Source organism: Aptenodytes patagonicus, chromosome 6 (genome assembly GCF_965638725.1).
Source record: "Aptenodytes patagonicus chromosome 6, bAptPat1.pri.cur, whole genome shotgun sequence".
Taxonomy (NCBI): Eukaryota; Metazoa; Chordata; class Aves; order Sphenisciformes; family Spheniscidae; genus Aptenodytes; species Aptenodytes patagonicus.
In genome coordinates this window covers 25316631-25342045 of record NC_134954.1, presented here as the reverse complement: position 1 = coordinate 25342045, position 25415 = coordinate 25316631, and the positions used below count along the sequence as shown (strand labels likewise).

The 25415-nt window shown below is 38.8% G+C and overlaps 1 protein-coding gene across 1 annotated transcript in view; it reads right to left on the bottom strand.

The window, feature by feature from the left end:
- Window positions 1-25415, bottom strand: part of LOC143162005 (glypican-5-like) — a 402288-nt gene that overhangs the window by 245184 nt on the left and 131689 nt on the right. The window contains exons 4-6 of the mRNA XM_076341599.1: window positions 17569-17699; window positions 12765-12824; window positions 10793-10918 (exon numbers count right to left, since the gene is read on the bottom strand). Coding sequence (XP_076197714.1) covers window positions 10793-10918; window positions 12765-12824; window positions 17569-17699 — 317 coding nt within the window. The remainder of the gene's footprint in view (window positions 1-10792; window positions 10919-12764; window positions 12825-17568; window positions 17700-25415) is intronic.

Sequence of the window (25415 nt, the reverse complement as noted above, 5' to 3'; positions counted from 1 at the left end):
ACTTTCAGTGACCAAAAATGCAGGATTTATTTTCCCATTTGAAAAAAGTGAACTGGGAGAACAGGGCCCAGTGTTGTCCTTTGCTGCTTTTCATCTGATTTGCCTTCAGGAGCAGGGAAGGGACCAATTCAGATAGCAGAACACAGCGTCCCCAAACACCTGAAATAGTCCAGAGAAAGTGAATATTCTCCTCCTGACTAGCCCAACTCCAGATCTTTGCTTCCTCACATGAAAGAGCATGCTTTACCAACAGCAAATTATCACATTCTATCCTTAAATACATCACAGACCTGCACATACAAATTACACACTTAAATATTCTCAGAGCAGCCACTGTTCATTTTACGAGACAGACATCAGAAGAACATGGGGCAAATTCAAACCTGTGTCATCAAGTTCGAATTCACCAGGATGCTTTATTCATGTAGACAGGTGGCTAACAGCAGATCTAAATTTGGCCTGAATAAGGACAGCATTGAGCTATCTTCATCTTTGGTTTCCACATTCACCTCAACTGTTCCAAGTACTCACCGTAAGCTGCCTGGGACCAGCTGCCTGTATTTCATTGGTCACCAATATTGAAGGGTTTCAACTGTAACCGCACAGACATTGTCCAATCTCAGACCAGAAAATACAGAGCTCTCTGACTGCTCCTGTTCTGCTTCAGACTGTTCTGCACTATGATCAGTCACAGCTTGTCCTCTTCCTAAATCTTGAGCCTCAAGGCTTTTGTTTTGCTTTTGTTCTTGTCCTAGTACAACTTGCTTGCTGCTGCAGGTGACAAACAGAAACTCCCTCAACTGGGGTTCCCTGGCCACACGATGAGTTTACATGTGATGAGGGGTAGCTATTAACCATTGCCATCTCTCCTCCCTATGGTTGATTGGGGCTGTGCAGGAGATAGTTAGCAGCCTTATTAACATTTACATGCTTGTGTGGCAACGAACTTTAACACTCACCCCTCATGCGTCCTGACAGATGGACACATAATATGCCATTCAAAGCCTGTCAGAGCTCTGCATCATTCTGAAGGGCAAGCTCAGGCAAATTTATGTCTTAGACGGTCACTTCCAACACAGTGTATTTGGTTTATTCTACAGGATTAAAAAAAAAAAAACAACCACAACACAAACAACAAAAAACACCGCAAGTCCTGGAAATACCCTAAAAACTGCAAAATACTGCAAAAAGATATATCATTTTACAGCTTACAGTAACAATTATATCTCCAGAAATTGTTTACACTGATAGCACAAGAATAACAGAAGCTAACTGCTTTTTAAGTATGCTAAGGCTAAACGATTATCTGTTTTCCATATCCAGATGGCTGCTTGCTAGAGTCTAAGGAAATGAGAAAGGGGACAATGAAAGTGCTAAACTCATAAAAACTGAAAGTCTCTAAAGGAAAACATTTTCCGAAAAGGAAGTCACTGTGATTTGCCACTTACTTTCTCAGCCAGCTTGCACAGGCCCTGAGAGCCTAACAACGCATGACATGATCTGCTCAAGCCCATGGACAGGTATCACCTAATCTCTCCGCTTAATGCAAAATTCCAAGAAAAACAAGTAAGGGACAGAAGGAGAAAAGGAAGGAAAAGAAGTGTAGGCTCCTACTGAGCATTACAAAACATCATTGTCTTATATTCCCAGTAATCTGGTTTGAAAGCCATTTTTATATGCAAGTTTTTAGCCCCAAAACGTTACACTTGGTATTTCCTGAGAAAATGACGTCAATCTGAAAAGCAGTTGCTGTAAAAGAACCTCTCCCTCCTGCCCCCCGCCAAATCAGGGTACTACATGTCAAACCTGTAGACTTCAGTGATATGAATATGGTTTTACTACCTTTTAACTCCTCATACCACTACAAAACCAAGGGAGGTTTGGAGAAATGAGTACAACGACTTTAGCCTGTCTCAAAAATTTTAATGCAATACCAATGGCAAAGTCTGCCACATTCAGAGAAACCCATTCCAGATAAAATCCACCCGTACACACCTGAAGAGACATCTGAAATGATGATGGGTTCTGCCTGTGCAACAGAAAGCTGTGTCTGACCAGCAAAATTGTTCTACTACTTCTACCATCATTAAGACTACTTCAGATCAAGCTAACTAGCAACAAGAAAAAGACCATTTCATTTGGAAAGTAAGGAAATTTCCTCTTGAAATTGAGAGGCAAAGACAAAATTCCCTAGAGTCATTTTCACAAAGGTTTTTCTTTTCCCACTCCAAATAAAGCTGTTTGATCTTCTGATCCAACTATTATATGTAGGTTCCAACTTAGAAATGGTTAGAGCTCAACAACTGTTAAGCCTGACAGATGGAAAAATGGGTAAATAGACAGAAAAATAACAAATATTACGGTGGCTTAAAGCATACTTACAGCTGTTACAGCTGTTCTTTATAACGGTAGCTCTAATTCCTGGTTATAGATACTACATATATGCACAAATCTTTAGTTAAGAGTAAAAATAATGATAGCAGTTCATGGGGATTTGATAGGACAACCAGTCATGTGTCCAAAAATGCTTTACTTGCTACAAATGAAAAAAGAAGAACCCTAGCAACAGGGATGCTGTTGCTGTTACCCCTCTCTCTCCCCTTTTCCAGTATTTCCATATTTTAAAATATTTTGCATATGGTCATAATTTCATCATTTCTCAGCAACAGGGAGAGAATTTGGTTTTGTTTTTTAATTTTAAAAAATGGGATTACCCAAAATGGTAAAACTGGGCTGCAGAGCAGCTGAGACTATGGAAGAAACAGCATGCTTCAAACTCACTAGTACGCAACTTATTTGCACTTGTAACTACATTTCAGTACTTCCTTGTCTTGCCTGAAAGAAAAAAATGAGAGTATGGAAGATTGCTTTTCTCAAAAGTATTCTGAGAAATCAAACTCATATAATCTATTTATTAAATGTTGTACAATAAGGAGCTGACCACAGAAACTGATGGCTCAGCGTTCAAAATGTAGTTGTTTCAAATAAGTAGAAGCAAAAACCTGGAAGGGGAATAAGCTTTTCACGTTCATTTGTCCTCTAATTTATAATCTAAACAAACATTACCACTATTTCGCTCTTTCTGTGGTGGATAGAAAACATAAGAAACAGCCTTAAACTTCAGTGCGAATAGTGAAGACTTAACAGAGAACTCTCATTTAACTGGAATTAACATAACAGATATCTTGATCTGAAGCAAGGCACTGCTCTAACACATGGACTTCCCAATTCTGTTCTTACAGGAACACACCCTTTTATTTCAAAGGAGGAAAGAGTGGTCCAAGATACCAAATTTAGAACCAGAAATATTAGTTCAAAAATATGTTTTGAAGTCCTAGTCAGAACATGATGAAACACTGAATAACCAGGATTTAAGGCAGCATTTCATTTACTTTGGAAATATTTTGACTGTGGCAAACAAACAAACAAAAAAAAGTCCCAGCCATGTCCATTTCTTCTTGACAAAATCTATTATTTCTTCATGACTTCACTAAGCCATTTCACTAATGCAGTATAGATCAGTAGGCCACAATAACCACTACAGCTGCTCTGTTTCGCTAGAAGTTCATTCCATCAAAAACTGTGATGGCTAGTCAAACTAGTGTTTGACTTAACACTGATAAAAATACAATGAGAGAGAGAGTTCTCTTAGATTTGTTGCGACATTTAAACATCAATACATGCCACTTAGTAAATCTACTCTTCCTTTCACACATCTTTAACTCCCAAGTTTTCAAAAGTATTCTGCCACTACTGGCTTGCCCAAACACCTGTTAATTGACCTCCTCTTACTTTGGCTTCGTGTGTGAAAAAAATCATCACGTGACATGAAGAGGAGCCTGTTAAAAGAAAAATCTCTGAAGCAGCTAGCAATCCTGTCACTCACTCTAAACAAAACAAAAAAGTAAAATCCCTTTCTTCAACCTCCTAATTCTGTAGAAACTTCCAACCTGTTCCACAGTGAGGCATCAAGTAGCAATAACTCCTAAAACAAATTGCACACCTATAGTGCAATTGTAACTTGTAAAATATCTCACTGACCTAGAAGTGTCACAACCCTTTGCTTCGAAAAAGTCATGTAAAGCTGCTGCACATCATGGTCATGATTCAGATTTGCTTCTTCCAAGGAACAATTTCTCTGCCAAACTTTTGAAAGCTTTCTTTTTCAGAGTCAACCTGAAGGTTGATACTGTTCTAACAAGTTGTTTGTTTTTTTTTTTTTTTGTAAATGGAAAATACAGCATCAAAAGCAGCCAAGAGCCTGGATTCAGGTTACCACCTGCAGCCATGTCAGTACCTGCTGTGATCTCATTAGGTTTCACACATCTAGCACAGGCAGTCTGGCTCAGCTCCGGGATAGGACATTTCTGCTGAGTTCTTCAGAAAGCAGAAAACCTGCGAGCCAGCCCAGTCTGACAGCTCTGAAGCACTACACCACCTCACTGTTAGGGGCAGTGTGCTACCAAAATTGTCACCATAGACTAACTGCATCAATAGATTGCATTGATATAATTTTTTAACAAACTTCTTTACATACATGCTAATTACAGCCTCTAAGTAGTTATTATTTGAGGCAGTTAAAGTTTCAGACCCCAAACTTCAAATGCAGGTGTCCAGGTGACCACCAGGTCTGTCTACATTATCATGTTAGTTCTGATCAGGTTTATACTTTTCAGCTAAACCCCTGAGTGTCACCATTTCTCACACTCCAGTTTATATTGCAGAGCAGTCTCAGAAACAGATTCTTTTTCAATGAAACTAAGGATGCCAGTGGCATTCAGTCCCCAGGAATGCACCAGAGCTAGTCTGAAGTAAAACCTCCAAAGTACAGATAGTGTGGGCACTGGGTTATCAGCACCATCCCTTTCTCTGAAGATCCATGCATATTTTGTGCACTGAAGACACAGCCTAAAAGCGTATTTCAGCGTGTGAGAAAAAAGGGCTTTATTACAGAAATCCCAAGCATCCACCCACTGCTAATAATGAAGCCAGTCACTTTATTTTCTTCTTCATTACCAGCTCATATTTTCCTACTGTAAGGCTCAAGCTGTTTTTTGCATACTGGAACATCACAATGGAGATGGTGTGCATTTTAGAGTATATCAAAGTAATTGCAAGTGCTCATTCCTTAAAAGGAAAAAGATTTGAAATGGTAGCAGCAATCTTACAGTTCTAATTAGCATCTGTCAGCCTCTAAATTTCACCTCATAAAATGACAACACTTTCTGTAGGAGCAACATAAGAGGTTTTAGTGTCTATTCCTCTGTGGGACAGTCCCCACACACAGCCAGCTGCGCTCTAACATGAGTCATGAGCAGACCTCTCAACTTTCAAAAATCCTGAGATCCTGACGCATTGTTCATGTAACAGGAGTGTCTTTAAAATGGTCATGCTAAAGGCACACATCCATTTATTTGGTAACTGCAGAACAGGTCTTTGGGGGCTGCCCTGAGAATGCACCTTCTAGCAGAGCTCGGGGGATGCAAAGCAATGCTGCAACATCATCTTTTCTTCAGGATTAAGCCCGGACATACAAAGGAGGAGGCTGTCACTGACACCTGGAAGGCAAGTGCTGAGGTTGCTGAACATGCCCCTGAGCAACTTTCACACTCCAGCCTTGAAGCCTGAGCAGTGCAGTTGATAGCTTTCAGATTGCAATCAGCCTCTTTCTGAGAACTAATGGCACAGCCACGGGGAAAGAGTGGGAGAGTATATGCAGTGCCTAGAGTTGGCTATAACGAATGCCAACTACACTCACAATGTTTTAATTCTTCTATACACAGATTACTGCTTGTCTATTTATTATTTATGATTTTTTCATCTCTCTTGAAATAGAAACTGCAAGAGATAAGTAGGCAGGCAGAGATGGAAAGACTGAATGATTATCTAACTTTAATGTAGTACTCACAATCCACTGTTCCCTTAAAGTGCTATTTCCAAATCAAGATTACTCATCTGTTGTACACAGGCACACCCCAAAAGCCTGCCAGTGAGACCACATCTCCTTTTCCCTTCTCTAGCAGCAGAAAGAGCTGTCTCTGATAAGGCTACTCTACTGCAGCTAAGACTTCACAAAAAGCCAAGCTTCATAAAAAGGAGTTCTAAAGGGGAATCCATGTTTTGTGCAAAGATGTAAATCTGACATCAACAGAAAATTTCAGGATGAGCTTTTGGGAAAGTCCTTGGGCACTGTATTGTACTAGTCTGCCATTTATAAGGCTGAGACCTGAGATAGCAAATCCTGTTTAGCTACCACAGCCAGGGAGAATGGAGAAAGTGATTCAATGCCAGCATTTAGCTTAGTTGAAGACATATTCCTGAAGAGAGGAAGGTTCCTGCAGTTTAGCCCCTACAGAAAAGAAGTCCATGGGAGCAGCTGCCTAAGGGTGACCAGAGGAAATCTTTTGTCTAGCCTTTTGCCTCAGCTCTTAGAGAAAGACTTGGACGTGGCACCTGGTTGCCTCATATCTGCTCAGTCATTTTACAACTTGCTCTTCTATGAGCTGAATTTGCTCATGAATTCATCCTTTTTCTTAAACATCCAAACATCCTGAGGCAAGAAGTTTCACAGCTTAACCAAAAGTTTACCAAAGGAATATCTACTTCTGTTTTCAAGCTGTCACTTATTAATTTAAGAAGATGCCCCTTGTTCTTGTAATGAAAGAGACAGCGAACAACAAATCCCTACAACAACAAATCAGCATCTCCACAACACACAAGATTTTTATAGGCCACTATCATATTCTCGCTCTATCTTTTCTGTGTCAGGCTGAAGTGTCTGCCATTCCACACACAGGATCCATTTCATGCCCTTGATCCTCCTCCTTGTTGCTATCCTCTGCACATTTGCAGTTGTGCTCTATCTTTCTGAGCCTGCGGGACAGAACAACTGCAGACACCTTGTACCTGGAGCAGTGAAAGCCACCTCAGTGCACACCATTCTGTACGTAACATTTGGATTGTTCTTCTTATGTGAATCACCTTACATTTGCGCGTGTTGAATTTCATATGCCATTTTATTGCCTAGTCATTCCATGTCATGAGTTCCTCCCGCACTTAACCACAGTTGACCCTTGTCTTTTCTACCCAGGACAACTTAGTGTCATCAACACATGCTGTCACCTCAGTATTCACCTCCCTTCACAGGTCTTTTATGACAGATGAACAGCACAGGTTCCAGCACAAATCCCCATGTGCTGCCACCGGTGACCTCTTTCTACTCTAACTTATGACCATCTATTACCTCCCCTTATTTTCATCTCTACCAGCCTTGTGTGAATGACCTTATCATATACCTATCCCAAATCCAAGCAGACTATAGCAATCTACCCTGCCTACATGCTTGTTATCTCCTTCTAAAGACTCTCAACATGTTGATTCCTTTCCCTAAGTATCATGTTCATCTGCTTATAGTTTCTACAGATTTTACTGTTACATACCAAGTTTACCGGCCACATCTTTCTGAAATCCTTATTTTGCTAAAAATACAATGATGGCTTCATATTCCACATCTTTCCATCATCTGCTATTGGAGCATTCTTAAAGAAAATACAGTATCACAATGAGTAATTCAACTTTAGTCCTTCTAGAGTTCTTAGGTGAATGGTGTCTGGTCCTGGTAGGGCAGAATGGTCCACACTGTCAACTTCTCCTGCAGCCTCTTCTACTGACATGGTATTGAGATAATCATCTGACGCACTGCCAGGAAAGAAAGGTTCCAGCATAGAAATTTCTCCAAGCTGGCTTCACTTTGCAAAATATTTTTCCAGTTTTCCTGCTCTAGCCTCATCTTCTCTGAGCATTCTTTGTATATACTCAGACTATTTATTAGCCTCACAGACTATTTCTTAGACGAAGTCATGTTCCAGGAACAAGTTGCTCAAAAGAGTAATGAAGAGAAAGACTGTACTCCTGGTGCAAGTATTTGTAATGTCTTCAAAGGCCCTGAACTGACACTAGAGGATTCCTAGCAAAGCCATGTTTTCATGTTCATCTGAAGAGCAGGCCAGAAGCATACTCTCAAACCGGTGAAAACAACCTGGCTCTTTTTATGGTGTATTTACTGACAGCTCAAGCTTTTTTTTTTGCCTGCTAGTGCATTGATTTAAACATGATAAAACCCAATCCAGAGAATTATAATAAAATAAAAAAGTACAATGAGAATCCTGCTTATCAGATCCTCTGAGAGACCTCAAGTGCCCTCTCTACTAATTGAATGCACAATCCCCATTTCTTAGTAGTAATTTCATATTGTTTCAGGCTGCATTTGTGAGTCAAATTGTTTTTAAACATTGAGTTTGTTTTTCTTAAAGAGCCTGAATGCCAATTAGCATGCAGCATAAATATCGCTCAGCTTTCAAATAGCATTATGAAATGCAAGAAGCATCGAGGAAACAGGAACCACAGCTTTTGCCAGTTCCACAGCCTGAGTAACCTTAAACTCAGGTTCACAAGAGATCCACCAGATTAATTGGGGAGATCTATTTTCTGATACAGAGTTAAGAATAAGGCTCTATTTTGAGTTCAGAGCTGTTTACTACTGCTGATATTTAATCCTCCGGTCTCCTGGGAAAGGAGAAAGAACAAAGAGAAATGCATCTTCAGGCATCAGCAGGACAGGTGTATTTCTCATGTGGGGAGAACTGGTGACAAGTCCAGCCTATAAAACAGATGATGAAAGGAGTAAAATTTGACAGCAAGCAGGTGCCGTGTTTGTGCTGCTGTGTAGCACTGCTGACAGCGCAGGCTGCCCAGAAAGCCTCCTCCTTTTAAGGCAATCAATTCTGCGACAGAACTGATAAATATATACATATTGCTGTCTAATTAAACATGTGAATTTAAACTTTTATATTCTAATTTGCCTATTTAATATCTTAACCACATATATATATTTCAGGGTTTGGCGGAAGGGTTTTTTTGGTTGATGTTGGGGTGTAGGGGTTTTTTGTTTTCCCCTTTGTTTTTGCTTTTTAATTCAAAATATGAGGGGTCTTGCCTGTCTTTTCCCTGCTACTTTTCCCAACTTCCCACCCTTTTCAAAACCTGAAACTTTTCCACATGCCTCCAGCTCTGGGAAAGTTACAGACTGGCAAAGGAAAAAACCAACAGCTTTCCCTTTCATGCCTTTCTAAAACATGTGTATCAGCAATTTAAGCAGCTTTTTTTTTTTTTTTAAATAAGATAAAAATTAAACCTAAATTTTGATTTAATTTTCTGTTCAGAGAGTTGATATAGAAAATGGTTTTTTTTGTTTTGCTTTTCTTGTTTTTCTTTTGGCCAGAAAGCTGTTTGTTCTAAAAGTTAACTGTGTATCCAGCAATATGTTACCAGCAAAAGGGACTCTGAAATGGAAACACTGATTAGAAATACTGATATTCTCCCCACTTCCTCTCCATTATTTTTACAGCAAAAACATCAATCGGTATTACAATTACTATATGTTAATATTTAGAATACTGCATTGTTTTCAAAATCTTCATATATATGCTTCTACAATTAATCTGTAATGCCAATATACATTGAAATATTAAACTTTAAAGTTATCTTTGAATGTGTTAGACGTATTTATCTCTGAATATCTCAGACGTAATTAAGTTGAAGTTATTTATACATAAGAAATCTAAACAGAGCTGTGTGGGAGTCAGAACTCCCTTTAATGGGACAGCCTATAATTGTAGTATCTCCCTCTGTTCCACATTGGAATTATTCCATAATTTCCTACAAAAGAATTTTCAGTCATGAAAATTGTTTTAAAGCAAGAAAACAATGCTAGAACTTCATCTTTTAGAACTGCTACAGACCACAAAATACACTTCAAAAAGAAACATCATGAAAGCCAACACAATCCCATGGAATGTCTGTGTTTCGACAAAAAGACATTTTTGGAAAACATTCATTGGCACACTTCCAAACAGCTCTCACTGCAAAAACTGATGTATACTTTGACAGTGATAGTAACAGATATAGTTGTGTTCTGAATACCTCTTTCTCCTCAGGGCAATGTTGCCTATGTTATACAGAGTAAGAGAAATGACAGCAAAAAGATTAGCTCATGGAGAGTGCGAGTGTATTTTCCAGTTTGGGTTCTAAAGGGTGTTGGGAAAGACTGATAAAATATAGAGGGAAAAATTTAGCTGACAAACTAGAAATATCTTTTCACTCTACAGAGATTCTAGCTGCTCTATCCGCATGGAACAGTGCATTTATTAATTGTTACTTTATAAGAATTCCTGCAGAACATGCTCTGGTAAGGATGCTGGGCAATTCCAAAAACAGTTGTTATTCAAAGTGCTATGTCAGAAACTTCGAAAAGAAATAGCAGGGAAATCCTTTAAAAACATAATGGTCGGGTCACTGTATTTTTCTGACACCTTCGCAAGAAGAGCTACATGTTTTCTAATTATGGCCAAACATGATGTTCAGCTCTGCACTAATGAGCCTATAAACAGCAGACTGGAAGGACCCGCCAATCGGTCATGGAGGTACTGCTTGCTAACTGAGCTTTAGAGGGTAAGACCTCTCTACAGAAAAAGAGCTGTCTCTCTATAGTGAAAGAAAGGGACTCTTCAAAGCAGCACTTCAAGAAAGTGTTCCACTATATTTAGTACAGAAACCTAAAACTCAGCATTAACAATCTTTTATTTTAGCAAAACCCTTGTTCAATTAAGCATCAAGTTCACTATGAATGAGACACTTGATGATGACTACAATGTCTCAGAATGCTTCTGAACCATTAGAAGGATATGAGGTCACCTTTTTCACCTTTAGGGAAAACTTTTACTCATAACTTTACCTTTCTACAACATCCTCTCCATTCCAGCAGGTTGAGCTGTCTCTCATCACCAGGTCTCCATCACACAGCCTTTCTGCTATAGAGGCATAAAAGGTTCGGGATCGCTTCATGTAATTGATGAACTCTCTGTAACGTAGGAAGAACACATTTAACAACAGAATAGTACACTTATGGTTTAAGCCTCCTGTCAACTTAACCCTCCACAAGGTTAAGAGTTTAGAACCCTTACAGAAATTAAGTCATCCAAGTTGATTAATTTCTATTTCTAGTGTATTTCTACTCCTATGTATCATCCAGTCTTACCTAGTCCAGTGTTAATAAACATGATTACATCCAAAGGGTGGTTTTAACAAATTACGTTAACACATCTCACGCAAAATTTGAAAAAAGTCTACACCTACTATCTCTGTTACTGGAAGTGAGTATTCCTCCATTTCCTGCACATGTGTGAGATGAATTAAGAACACTGTCAACAACCTCCTGGGTGGAAAAGGCTTCCTAAAGCTAACATCTCATCACAAAACCTGAAATATGCTGCAAGTACCCCACACATGAAACAACAGTACAGAAAGTCATCTCCTTGAGATGTGGTGGGGCCAATTCCTCCCCATCATCGCTATCCATGTCACATTCTTTAGAAAGAAATTTCTCTCTCATCATGTCTGGCACCTCATACCTGTTAAGAGGAGGCTGTGCCTGCTGCTTTGGTGAATAACCAAAACTCCTGGCCAGTACAAACAGCCCATTTCTGATCATGTGTGTACAGAAAAATGCCTTGTGGGCAAACTGCTCCGTGTTTTATAATCTGATTATATCTATAATATATATCTGGCTGAGGTAGCCATAAAAGTCAACTGTAACAAAACAAGTGTTAATTCAGCACACAATTAAGAGTATTTCAGAATGAGAAATTACCCTATCTCCACAGCTTTAGAAGCTCCTGTTTGGTATAAGACATTAAAGATGTTGAGAACAAGACGCAGGACACAAACTGAGCTAGAGCTATCACAGAGCTATCTGCTTGTCTCAGAAGTACCTCAACAGCCCCATTGGGAAGGCCAAAGAACTCATTCTGGTTTATAATGTTTCTGCCTGGCAGGCTGTAAGGGGACACTGCACTGAAGAGGTGCCTGGGGATACAGCTGGATGGAGCTTGGTGCAAAAACAGTCAGGATTTATTATTCTTTTGGGAGCAACAGGTGCTTTAAACAATATCAAAGTCCACTGCTAGGTATCTACTCCTACAAGGTTTAGGCAGTGGTCATCTCTCCCCACAGATGTCTTTATGCTTTCTCAAAAGCGTTTAACCATCCCATTTATCTTATGTGTGATGAAATCCTGCTCGAGATAAATTAGCCATCACATGGTCCTGAGGAACTAACTTACCCTAACAATGCAGGAAAGCTGTCATTTTAAGCAAAGAAAAGAAGAAAAAAAGCAGGAATTTTGGGGCTTATGACAAGGGAATCAGTATTTCTATCTCGACCGCTAACTTATAAATATGAGCTCTAAGTATTTATACAGTAAAGCTAGGTCCAGACAGGAGGCCACCTACCTGACAGAACAGCCTAAGAGTATCAATTATGAAAGGTGACACAGATGCTAAAGATTTTACAGGTTCTAAAATGGAGTTTTCTTTGAAGGAGGGAAAGAGCACCCTTTTAAGAGTCTAAAGCTTGTCTTACTCAGCTCACCCCAGGAGGCTTAAACTCCTTTGCATTTTCAGCAGAGTGGGGCTCTGACATTTCAAAGTAGCATCTTAGCAAAGGCAGAATTCTGTGTCCAACTCTTAATCTTAACAAGTGAAAATATTTACACTAGATAGAAAATGTACAGTTTCCCAATGCCCTACAGTATAAAAGCAGTAATCAAAAGTATGCCAATTCCTAGATTACAGCTGAAACAGCAGCTTATAATGGAGATGAGCTAAGTGTAGAGACAATGAAGTATGTCACCTTGTTTTCATTCTTACCGAGAGATTTTTTTCAAACTTCTGGATTTGTCATTCTTTGAAGCTTTCAGAGGCAGAGAACTGGAATAGGCCGGGGAGAATAAGCATCAATCAGGAGAGGTTTGGGAGTAGGGGAGAAGCAGGAATTCAGGCAAATGAGGAGAAAAGAAATGAGAAACAAAAGAGAAAAGTAAAAATTATTTGAAAAAAAGGTCATCAAGCACATGCATAGGATAATATAAGAAAATAAATAAGGAGGAAAATTGTCATGAGATTTTTCCAAAGTATAGATGCAATTAAAAATGTCAATGCAATACTGAAAAAAAATACAACTGAGATTGTTTCTCCCAATCATTTTCAAATAAAAGCACAATTACAAATACAGCACACAGCAAAAAGCTGAAAATAAATTCAGTGGTACTTAAATTAACTATAACTGATACCAAATGGACGAACTGTAAATATATGAGGCTATACAAGAAAACAATGGCAAACAGTTTAGAATGAGCACCATGGGAAGGGGGATACAAATGAGTAGCATTCATTTTCTGGTACAATTAGCAATTCGCTGTCTGTTAATAAATAATGTGAATACAGATTTTTTTGCTGTTCAGTTCTGGCCAGATTGTACCACTGAAGAAAAAAAAAAAAAAGACGACTTTGCGAAACAGAAGAGACAGGCTCTAAGGTTATATTGGAAGAAAAACTGTGGAAATAACCCTGGTAGTTATTTAGTGCAAATGCATTTTGTGGCACTTATATCCCAAGGTCCCTTAATTAACATTAAACATTGTATTGAACATGAACACCATGATGCAATTTTCCACTTACGTGATTTGATACCACATCCTGTTCTTTCTTATACCCATACTCTCATGTATAAAGTAATGGCAACAGCTGGAGTAACGCATGCCTGCAAACAGGTTCAACGGTACTTGCCAATCCAGTTAACTCTTACTGGAGAGAGTAAGCACCACGTTCAGCAGCTCTGAGGACACACAGACAATGGCGGCTTTGCCATGGTACTTTCTGGGAGCTAGCAGCAGGGGTGGCCACAGATGGACCTGCACTGATCATCAGGTGAGTGTCACCTGCCATCACTGAAGCTGTGATTCCAACACAGCCAGTCAAAAAAGGAAATTAGAATTTGTAACAGGGAAAATCTGGACCTGCTGAAACTTCTGCCTTGGCCAGTCAGTCAGAAATGTTTGATTCACTTCCACAGTAAGTTAATTTGCATCTGGCATTAATAATGTTTTGTATTAGCACTTTAATACTCAAATTTTAATAAAATCATAAAATTAATAAAAATGTGATGCCTGACCCAATAGGTAATTAGTTTTAAATAAAGTAGATGACATCGACTTCAAACATTCCCAAAAGAAACTCAAAATTGTTTATTTTAAGATGTATAAAAGAGCCATAAGTTCACAGTATAACAAAGAAATCCCAACAAAATATCATTTCAAAACCTGCCTCCTCCAATTAAGGACCTAATATCATGTTATAGTTCTTTGTTAAACATAACATATTTTTATATACAGATCTGTAACCAGTCTATGTTTAGTGGTTTGAAATACTACATGCAGCAGACATGCTAAAAGACAGGTATTCAACTTTGCTAGGAGTCTGGACCCTGACCAGAATAGTACTTTGTGCTGAACTCAGAAATAACATTCCAATTTACTGATTAGGATTCTATACATGCCATGTACATTCCGTGTACCATCATACGGTTTCAATTTTCTTGTCATCTCTACTACATGTTATAGTAACCTCCACATTAAAAAATGACTACAGCAGCAATCCTGCCGGTTTCAGTTAATCCCTGAATACGATTGTGAAATACCAAAAAAAAAAAATAATAATCAAATCTATGCTTTTCAGCTTCATCAGAGGAAAAGATTTCCTGCAAGATCATGCAACATTTATTCAAGTTTCAGCTTCTTACACCATAGTCCCTGACACTTAGTGTTGCATAACAAAAAACATGCAGGAATGGAATGCAGTGGAAAATAAAGAAAGATGGGAAATCTCCCAGGAACCCATGAGAGTAAAAGGAGCAGAAAAGGATTCAACTACCGCAAAAGAGGATCCAGCTGCTATGTGAATTCAGGGACCATGCAAGACCACGCTGTGCAGCACAGTGGAGGGTGAGAAGGACTGCCTCCAGCCAGACTCAGAAAACACACACCCAGAAGAAAGACCGGTCAGGCAAGGAGACACCATCTTAACAGTCCCACTTTTCAACTTCACGAGCAGCCTTGGCTCTACTGAACAGCTAAAACCAGAGGTTCTCAAACTCTTTGGAAAAGGAGCTTGATTTTGTAACTGGCCTTGCAAAGATGCAATACCTTTGGAGCAAACATACATATATAGGTATAAGCTGTTTGGCACTAGGTTTTTAAGGGCATCTCTAAGCTGGTACTACAGAAGAGATGAGAGGCCACTTTCTTGTGGTTTCTCCTACAGATGTGCTAACCAGACTTGGTTCTTCTCTTTGAGCTTGGGAATATTCTGACACATTAAGGGAATGAGCCACAGCTTTTCTGTTTACTTGAGGAGTGCCGGCTTATTCCTTCTCTTTTTCTTTCCTTATTCTAAAAGGCAGGAGTCATGTTCTATATTCCTCTTGAATTAAGGATCATTTGGAGGCATGTCTACTATACAGACCAACAGACTCAGACAGGTCAATTCCCTGTGTGACCTTGCACCTAAACTGACAGACAGCTGATGTTATTGCTCTTTATTTTTTAAATCGCCAGAAGGAGTGGCACCAAAAAATATTCACATAATTACTTTCATAATCTAGATCCCCTGTAGCAGTTATCTATCACTCTAAGTGCATTTTACACAACACACTGCAGGAATGATTTCAGCCATCCATTATAAAATTTTATTACCTAAAATTGCTTTTTATTGATATCATATGTGATTAAATGATAGATGATGAACAACACGGTGATGTAGCCAATCACTGTGTATTTCACTCTATTTACTGTTTCACAATTGTTTCCAAGAAGCAAACTACAAGCTTCATGTCATATATTTTACAGCAAGTTGTGGAAAATTTAAAAATATTCTCCACTTCTTACTAATTATGCCTCCATCACTCATTTTTGGTGCATGGACTCTCCACAATACCTATCAACACTGTATTTCAGTAATGTTTTATGCTAATTAAAATTATGCTAAGGATGGTCTTAGTTTAGATTTTTTGGATACATTAATTTTCAGTGCGCAGACCAATTCTGGGAAACTGTCTAATTTACAGCATATTAATTTTAGTATATTTACTTTTCCATCTACAGGTCTTAAATTTTAAAATGTCAATATCCAAATAATTCTAGATGGTTGGGAAGGGGAGGGACCAGATCCTCAGGTGAGAAAGAACTGCTGTCATGCCATTAAAGTCACCAATTTGCATTTGTTTAAGAGGTTACCTGTTAATAGGTTGGTAAATCTGCCTTTTTGGTTGCCAGCGTGTAAGTCCCAGTGAAGTCAATCAGTTATAGAGAAGATGGCCTAGAGCTCTGCGACTTTAAAAGCATATTTCGTTAATTGTACTACAACTGTTCTCTGGATTATTACTGCTGAATTTATTAATTTAATTTCCTTAATGCTCTTTTCTCTGATTTGCATGGTAAAAATTGATAAGCTCTAAGCACTAGCACAAACTTTTGTGTTTTGGTTTTAAATTATAAAGGCATAAAAATATTGCTATCACTCAAAAAACTTAGCTTGCTGCTATTTTATCTTTTAAAGTGGTGTTTGCTTCAGTCATGCAAGCTTAGATGAGAATTAAAATAGAAATGGATAAAAATCTCATCTTCACAACTCAAACTCCAGAATCCAGGATATGGAAATTTTAATATTGCTGTCATCCACCTATCCAATATACAGAGATACACATGGGCTCCCTGGGCAGATTAGATACTGTTCTCAGATACAAGTGTAAGCCCAGCATGATTCCACTCACTTCGCTGCAGTTGTTCCAGATTTATACTGGTGTTACAGAGAACAACATGCTAGCCAGAAATATGTCATTGTGATTTTATGGTCAGTTAGCTGTGACATTTACTCACATATCATGAGTGGAATTGGAAAGACACCCTTCCCTCCCCACTTAAAATTTACAGAAAACCAATCCAGGAGCTACACAAGGGGAAGTGAAAGAAAGACTAGGAGACCTGGGAGCAGGGATACTCACGCCAGGGCCAGTAGCAGTAATTCAGCTGTCTAGTGTCTCAACTGGCACACAACTGAAGAACAGAACCCAAGACAGAGACAACAAGCCTAAACATAAAAGCTTCTGCTCTTGCTCTGTTATGTAACAAATCAAGGAGATTGCAAGGGATCTTATTACTCCTCCACAGCCCTGTGAAATGAGGGACTGACTTTGTTTCAGGGCAATGAATCTTTCCTTTTCGCTCCTTCCTCTTTCCCACCTCTGCCCCTCGATAAGGTCAAGTCCTTAAAGACCTGGGCAATTGTATTTTAAGTAATCCAGACTCAACTGTGGAAATTACTCAGACTTTGTTGAGGAAAAGCTTTCATTGTTTTCACTGAAAGTTTCTGGAAATAATGAACACCTTGGTGCTAACTAATGACATCAAGTTTGGCCTGTAAAAAGCTTTTCTTGGAGAGACCTGCAATTTGAAACCACAAACACATCTGTGTAACTATCAGTGATGGCAACGGCTGGAGAACACACAGACAGGGTGACAGAACTGTGGCTCTGGCTTAAACACTATGGTGCTAGGAACCATTAACACAAATTGTGAGGCAGAAAGTTTATTTCAAAGCAACTGTTGCTTAGGGTTACCTTCTTTTATTGTTCAGACTAGCGTGAGCCATCACGAATGTCTGGATTTCAGTCGCTTCCTTCACTGGCACTATATTGTCTGATGACAGGTTCCCTTCTTGTTGTTTGGGCTGTCCACACACTTTATCAACCTGTATGAAAGGAAGGGAAAGGAAAACCGGGTTTGAATGGAGAAACTGATTTACAATTGCCCAAAGGTCAGCTTGTTCCTTGTGGTCGGTGTTTATTGCAAGAGAAGGTGTCTGGGGGAGAGAAAGACAGGATTCTTCTTTCCAGGACCTGGAAACTAGTCCCCTGCATAAGAATGACCAAATTAAGAGGCAGTGCAAAGAGCACTGCTACCAGAAAGCCAACAGTCATGGATTTGTCACTGTATACCTGGACTATAGCACACCTGGAAACAGGCTGAAATAGTGACTGATGGAAGTGTTGCCAAACCAAACTTTTATTTAGAAACATACCTGGAGTTTGTAGGTACACAGATTTTGGTGGAACATCTGCCCTGTGTATAGAAAGCAGAGTCTATCTGGTGTTTGAAGGAGCTTGTAATCAGAAGACAACCGAGTCTTCCAGCCTTTAACTAGACAATGTTCCCTTAAAACAAGGAAATGAGCAAAAGAAGTCAGCATCAACAAGTCACTGTCCATAAAGTCTTTTCTTGGACAAAACAGAATGAAAAGAGAATTTCCAGCCCTGGGAAATCATCAGTGCCTTGGATCCTGGGTTCGGAAGACTAATATCGCTCAGCCATTTGCCCTTGTTGCCCTTCCTGAAGCCTCTCATAGAGGATTTAATACAAGACCAGGAGAAAGCAAGCTTACGTTTATCCTTTGTGCACTTGTGGATCTGACACTGCTCCTGCAGCCTGCCACATTTATTTGCTGTAACAGCTTTAAGTGACAATAGTAAGACAAACCTCTTCCCTTTCTAATCCACAAATAAGTGAACTGTAATGTTTTCACCTACACTTAAATCCTCAAGCAAACACGAAAAGGAGACAAAGGAAATCCTACTGTGGGCATGGTACTACCAGAGATCTTAATCGCACAGAATCCATCATCTCATACAGCACTGAATTTGGTATCCCTTCTTCAGTTTTCATTATAACCAGGGTGAGATGGATTCTTGCTGGTCTGTGCATTTTACTGCATCTTTAAAACATTTACTGAGTCACAACTGCCTATCTGCTGAGTATTTCAGACCACAGACAACTTCAAATAATTTTCTCTGCCCCTTTGCACCACTATGTTGTATATGTCAGTGCAAGTACAGGACAATTTTCTCTACCTTAGCCCATTTCCCCCAGGAAAACTACTGCTATGTAAAGCTACGATATTTTCCTCTAAAAAAACAGGCCAATCGAACATGAAAAGTTGGAAGCTCTATAGGCATGACACTTAACATCAACTTTAGTTGTATGAGCTGCAGCCTGGTCCGGTATAATATGCTGTGAAGAACCTAAAACTGTAGCAATTAAATGCAAACGTACTGGATTAATCCTGACATACCTCCAGCAGTCAGAGTGGGAGCCAGCTGCCTCACTCAACACCATGCACTGTGTATATTGTTCTGGTCTCACCAAGGACTAGCATGGCATTGCTTTAAAACACAACTTTGTGAAATAAAATATTCTATTTCAGTCCTTTCTAAACTTCTGAAAAGAAAAAAAAACCACAACACTCTATGCAAATGAAAATATAAAACAAAAATGCCTTTTGAACTCTTTAGAGCTGGACAGAGAATATAACACAGCTGGACCACATTCCTGCGCAGGATGCTCTCTCCCGTGCCCCAGGTTTCCAAGGTCTCCTATAGCATATGCAGACCCAAATTCCCAGCATAGGCTTCTGCAAAATCCATCTTAGATTACATCATGTCACGAAAGTTCATGTCTTCAAGTTACATACACCTCAAATCTAGTCACTATGGATTTAAGACAGTTTTAACCAACTAACACCAGAATGGTTTGGAAAAAGCAATGTGGTTCTCATTTACCTAAGCAATGAAGAACTCCAAGTTTTTTGTTTTTTTCTGTGAGAACTTTCAAAGAGATTTAGAGTCATCACTTTTGTTGTGAATCAATAGTTTAAGCATCCAAATGAAAATACTCACTTTGTTTTGATTTGTATTTTTGATACCACAGAAATAAAATTACTCTTTAAATTGCAAAAGTTTCAGTATTTTCTATGCCAAACCTTAACTTTGGGGTTTTCTTTTTAACCAGCAATAACAGTTTCCTGCATATCAAGCAAAACCACAGTATTTTAAGGAGAAAATATTTCTCAGCGGAAAATTTTAACCAGTTCTATGCCATTAAAAAGAAAGTAATTCATTAAATGAAAGAGCAAATCACATTCACAGTTTTTTGTCATGTGGGCCTTTCAGTGCCTTTCTTCTCATTAATATGCTACGAAACACTAGCAATGCTCGATAATTTAAACTAGTGCACAGACATTTTAATCTGAAGTGAGATTAACAAGATGGAAGATACAATAATGATATATTATTTGTAATAACAGTAGCTGTTAAATGTCTCAGCTGAGATCTGGACTGCATTTTACTAGGAAGAAAAAAAATAGTGCGACCAGTCCCTGTCAGACAGCATTTGACACTTAAAGGAACAAAAAACGATGGGAAACTGGTGCAGAGGCACAAAGTGACTTCTCCAGTGTCACAGCAGGGGCCCATGGCAGACCACAGCTCGCTCTGTGTGTAGTCAATGCCCTGGCCTGCTTGTGCAGCTCAGCCCAACAGCCCTCAGCCCAGACCCAGCTCCCCACGCTGGTTCCACCTGTGCTGCACGGGCCTGGGCAGCTCCAGCAGGGCCAAGCTAGCAGCTCATCGGCCCTCTTTTCTTCCCACCCCTTCCAGCATGAAGTTTCTTCAAGGTTAGAGTGGATCACCAAATGTTCTTCCTTCCCAACCTCTTCGGGGAAGCAAGGATGGAGGGTTTAACCCCACCACTGCTCTAGCAGTGTGTACAGGTGGTTTGAAAACTTCTGCCCATGAAGGTGGGAGTACTCTACATCTTTGGATGCAAAGACCAAACTCCCTCCCAAGAGACTGTCTCCCACAGCTCTTGAGTTATCCTTATTGGGCATATTTGTTTCAGATTTTGGATGAGTTAAACAGAAATCTGATTTTTTTTTTTTTTTTTTTTAATATTTTCATGTGGACTAACTTTGACATCTCACTGAAATGTGTATTTTTCTGCAAAATAAAATAAGAGAAAAGGCTGAATTTTACTAGCTAATTTTGGCAGTCACAAAGTTGGTGGCAAGAATGAGAACACTCATGTGCAGAAAACCATCTTAAACTTCCAGCTTGGACATCTATGAAAAATGAGTTAATGCTGTGTAAATTAAAAAGTATGAAGCATGCCATTAAAAAAAAATTGTTTTCTGGAAATGCAACATCTGGAATCTACTGCTACAAATTACCTGTCTGTTAACAACAGTAAGAACATGGAGGGTTTCCTTCCCATCCTAAGGGCATCAGACAACTGCACTGTCAGTTTAACTCAGAGCTCATAAATCAAGACTCACCACCCAAAGGAAAAATAGCATTACTAAAAATGGTGACTGGGATTTTAAAGATTTATTTCCTTTTATGTGTGACTTACTGCTTCCAAGTTATCTCTTAAACTGAAAGTGTAGACTAAGTGATTTATTTATTTATTTTTAAAGAGAAGCTAACATTCCTCTACTGACACTGGACATAGAAATTGACACAATAACAAAAAATAACAAATATTATGAAAGGCAAGAGAACTGCAAAACATTAGCTGCAAAGAACTGGAGATACTTGTGATAAAATTTAACAAAGATTAGTAGAAACAGAAAATCCATTGTTCTTTTCCTAAATTCAATTTTAGTACTCAGAATAATCAGGAATCAACATAAAGAATGACTAAGCTCATTTATTTCTTTGATTTTTAAACTTTAAAATAAGCCTGCCAATCTTAAATTACAAACTGACAGAAAATAATCCCTTATTAACTATAACAACACTAAGGTCGTTCCTCTTGTCTCTTTGATGATATTTAATCAAGTCTGCCTTCTAATAGTGAACACCTATAGCTGAAAACTAGTATTCCTCATACATCATTATCTTCTGAATTATCAATACTGTCTCACAATTCTATACACTTTTCTTTGGATTGAAGCTTTTTTACTTATACACCAATGATTCTTCTTAAATATCTATCTAACAACCATAGCCACATTTCTTCTCCTGTGAACCTTCCTCTGTAGTGAAATACAGAGTCATATATATATGGATTATTTGACCTCTTACTATTTGTTCTTTAAAAGAATGACTATTTACAATTACTGCAAAGGCTTAACAAAATAAATTGAAAAAATCTCATCCAAAATCTTTTGAACTCTTGCAGCTTGAGCAACCTTAAACACTGAGGTCATATTTAATATACCTAATATAATCAAACAAGGGAAAAATGTCATGCCCTTCTGGATACCAAAAGAATCTTATCTCTCTAAAACAGGAGACCTTTTCAGTAGTTCAGAGCAGTAATTTTCTTTGATTTTGTAATGAGAAGCTTAGTATTTTAAAATACATGATTTTTCTAGTGATTGGGCTTTGAGTTATTATTAGAATGCTGACACATTTTCCAGCAGTTTCGCCCCCCCGCCGCGATCTGTAACCCAATTCAGCTCTGCAAAAACCCAGCATCTGGGTGAACACCTCTGACAAATTACACCCCTCAACCCAGGTTTCCTGATGGCTGTGCAGGTGTCAGCACAGTCATACCCCGCAACACACGTGACACAAATGCATTTCAAATCAGAATTGGAATTTGCTGGTTCCCCCTGCCAAGTTTGAAGTGAGGGAAGCAAGAAACACTGAGTTACAGGGAAGTCAGGTTTGAATTTTCAGACTTGCATGTTCACCATGAGATCTCATTTCCTTTGGGTCAGACATACCCTTATCACTTGATTACCGATGGCACAAGACACCAACACATATCTTGCTTGTCATTTTCTGTTGACCAAGCCATCAACCGAAGTTCATTATGTAAATACAGAATCCTCTCCTTTGGAGTGGCTGTCACCTATTACTATAGTATTGTTGCAAAATGCTCATTTCCAATGCTCAAAAGATGAGTGGGATCACATTTGATAAAATGTAAGCCAGGGCTTAGTGCTCATTGCCACTGTCTATAGCTTATTGAACAAAATCTTACACTCAATGAAGAGGCAATAGCTGAGAGAATAAGAAAGATCATTAGGACGAGAGAGCAAATAACCTTTGATTTTGCCTTCTTTTAAGTATTCTCTCTCTTGCGGAATATGTTACCTATTACAAATGCAGTATTTTGCCGGTAGCAAAGTTCAGCAATACATAAACAAACTATGGGATTATTAGTTCATTTTCCTACAGGAATATGTTGTACTTCACTTGGGAGGGGAGCATTCTTCCTCTCTCTCATCTTGAACCTATTGGACAGCTTAATGTAAATTAATCTCCCACAAATCTTCTGCAAACTGGCAGTTAGAGAAGTTGACCATTACCAGATACTAGAGATTCAACCAAGGAGAGCGGCATTATGAATTCCTCAGGGGCAGAAAAACCTTCTGTCAGAATTGACACTTACTTAAACATCAAAGAATCCAGCCATGGAATTTAAATCCATAAGAAATGAGGCTCCCTGTGTTCTCTGCTGCCTCTGGAAATACCTGGCTTTAATCAAGTGATCTGAATTACAGTAATATTTCTAGGTTCAGTTTTGGAATCAAGATATAAATGTGCCAGAAATAAACAACAAAGTCCTGTCAAAGGAAGAGCTCACGTTCTGAGGAAACAACAAGAAACGATAAGCATATCCTGAAAAGTGACAGACAAATACAAAGATACTGAGATACAGATCATCCTGATATTTTTATGAAACATCTGGGCTCCCGTTACTCTTAGGCATATCTCTCAATCTTCCTCAAACAAAAAAAAAAAATCAGCAGGAAAGTAGTCTTGTCTTAACAAGATGCAGAAGTAATGGACCACTATTTAACGTGGCTGACACAGATTAATTGATGCTGAAATCTGTTTTCAGTTCCCCAACTTAACCCCACCTATTTCAATGATCTTACATGCTTTGGCGTGCTACTGTTCTGCACCCAAAGCTGGGGAAACTCTGCCCCCTGTACAAGTGCACAGAGATGAGGCACTTCAACAACCAAACTCTGATAATATCTTCTTGCTTCTCCCTAACTGCAAGAGAAAGTCTGTCACAGGTGCTAATGCTGAAAGGGCCTCCTGTCTCAGACAGGTTTGGAAACAGTAACTATAAAAAATTTGGATGTCAGCTTACCGAGTTGTTTGACAACAAGTTATAGTTTAAGACCCTCACGCTTTTTCTCTGGGGACTATATCCCCCATACAAAAAGAGAAAAAAACTGTGTAAGGGTTATTTAGAATCATAGAATCGTTTAGGTTGGAAAAGACCTTTAAGATCATCAAGTCCAACTGTTTAGAGTCTCAAAAAGCTGGAACTTGAAATCAGTAAATCCAGAAAGCTCTAATAAATTTCCTGGCTAAAAATGTGGGCTATAAACTTTAGGCAGCCATTTCAAGGTCAAGGAAGGATTAAAGAAAACCAGAGACCAGTTATACTTCAGCCACATAACAGAGTTGCTAGAGCAACATTTGCCCAGAACAGGAACGAAGCTGCCGCGCTAGTACAGAACAGGCAGATGCAAATCACAAAGATGAAGTGATTCCTAGGTCTTTTGACTGGAGAACATGTATCCTTATAAAAGTTCACAAATTGTAATGTCTTCCTTAAGGAAACGCTTGGTTATTGCTTCTTCTTTAATGAGCAGTAGCCAAAAAGATCTCAGAGGACTTCCCTAACTGCATGGTAGGTTCAACCAGCTCAGGAGTTGGACGAGTAGCATGTATGCAGTCCCAAGCACCACATTCCAGACTCAGAAATGCATTGCCACTTTACAGGTATACATATAAAGAGGGTTATATGGGGAGAAGTAGAATTAGTCATAGGGATTTTCAATATTGCATAGGATGTGAACTCACACAAGCTTCAAGTCAAAAAGGGGCAGGTTTCAAGCGTATAAAATTTATAGGAGAATAATTTACACGGCTGCAATCAACAACTTCTTACATATTTCTAAGGGTCCAACCTGATGTATTACAAGGCCAAGCAGTACTCCTGGATGCCCTTATAAAAAAAATGTTACTTAAAGACTCTGTTCATCTATTCAACAATTAATCTTTCTTCCTTTTTAACTAAGAAAGTCAAGTTTCCAGGCTACTAGATATATTGAGAAAGATGAGTGTTCAGCAAACGTGGAGTAGCAGTAGTATTCTGCAAACAGCCCTGAAATTGGTTCTTGAAAAGAGAAAATTAAGTGCTGTGTTAGGAGGTTTTGTGCTTGTGTGAATTGACATTGTTGTCTTTTGTAGATTCTGTCTGCGGCAGAAGAGACATCCTTTCAGGCATCAACACTGGGCACACATACAAAGGTCAAATTCTGCAGCAGCTACTCAAATGAATCAAATTTTACAAGGCCTTCTCCCAAATTAAAAATGCAAATGATGAGCAATAAGAATTTGGTGCCTTAATTCTACAACATCCGTAAGAAAGAGTGGTTAGATCATCTGTACTGAGCCAAGCAACTGGGCATGCCATGAAGCCTGCATCTGAATGCATATATACAGGTTTTGTTCACTGCGATAGTAGTTGAGGATTTTTGGAAAAACGTAAAGTAAAGGAATACTTTACATGATATCAGATATTTCAAGAATTCCATACAGCTTATAGCTAATAAATTTTCACTGTAAATTACAATGATGTTCTTTTCTGCTCTCACTGG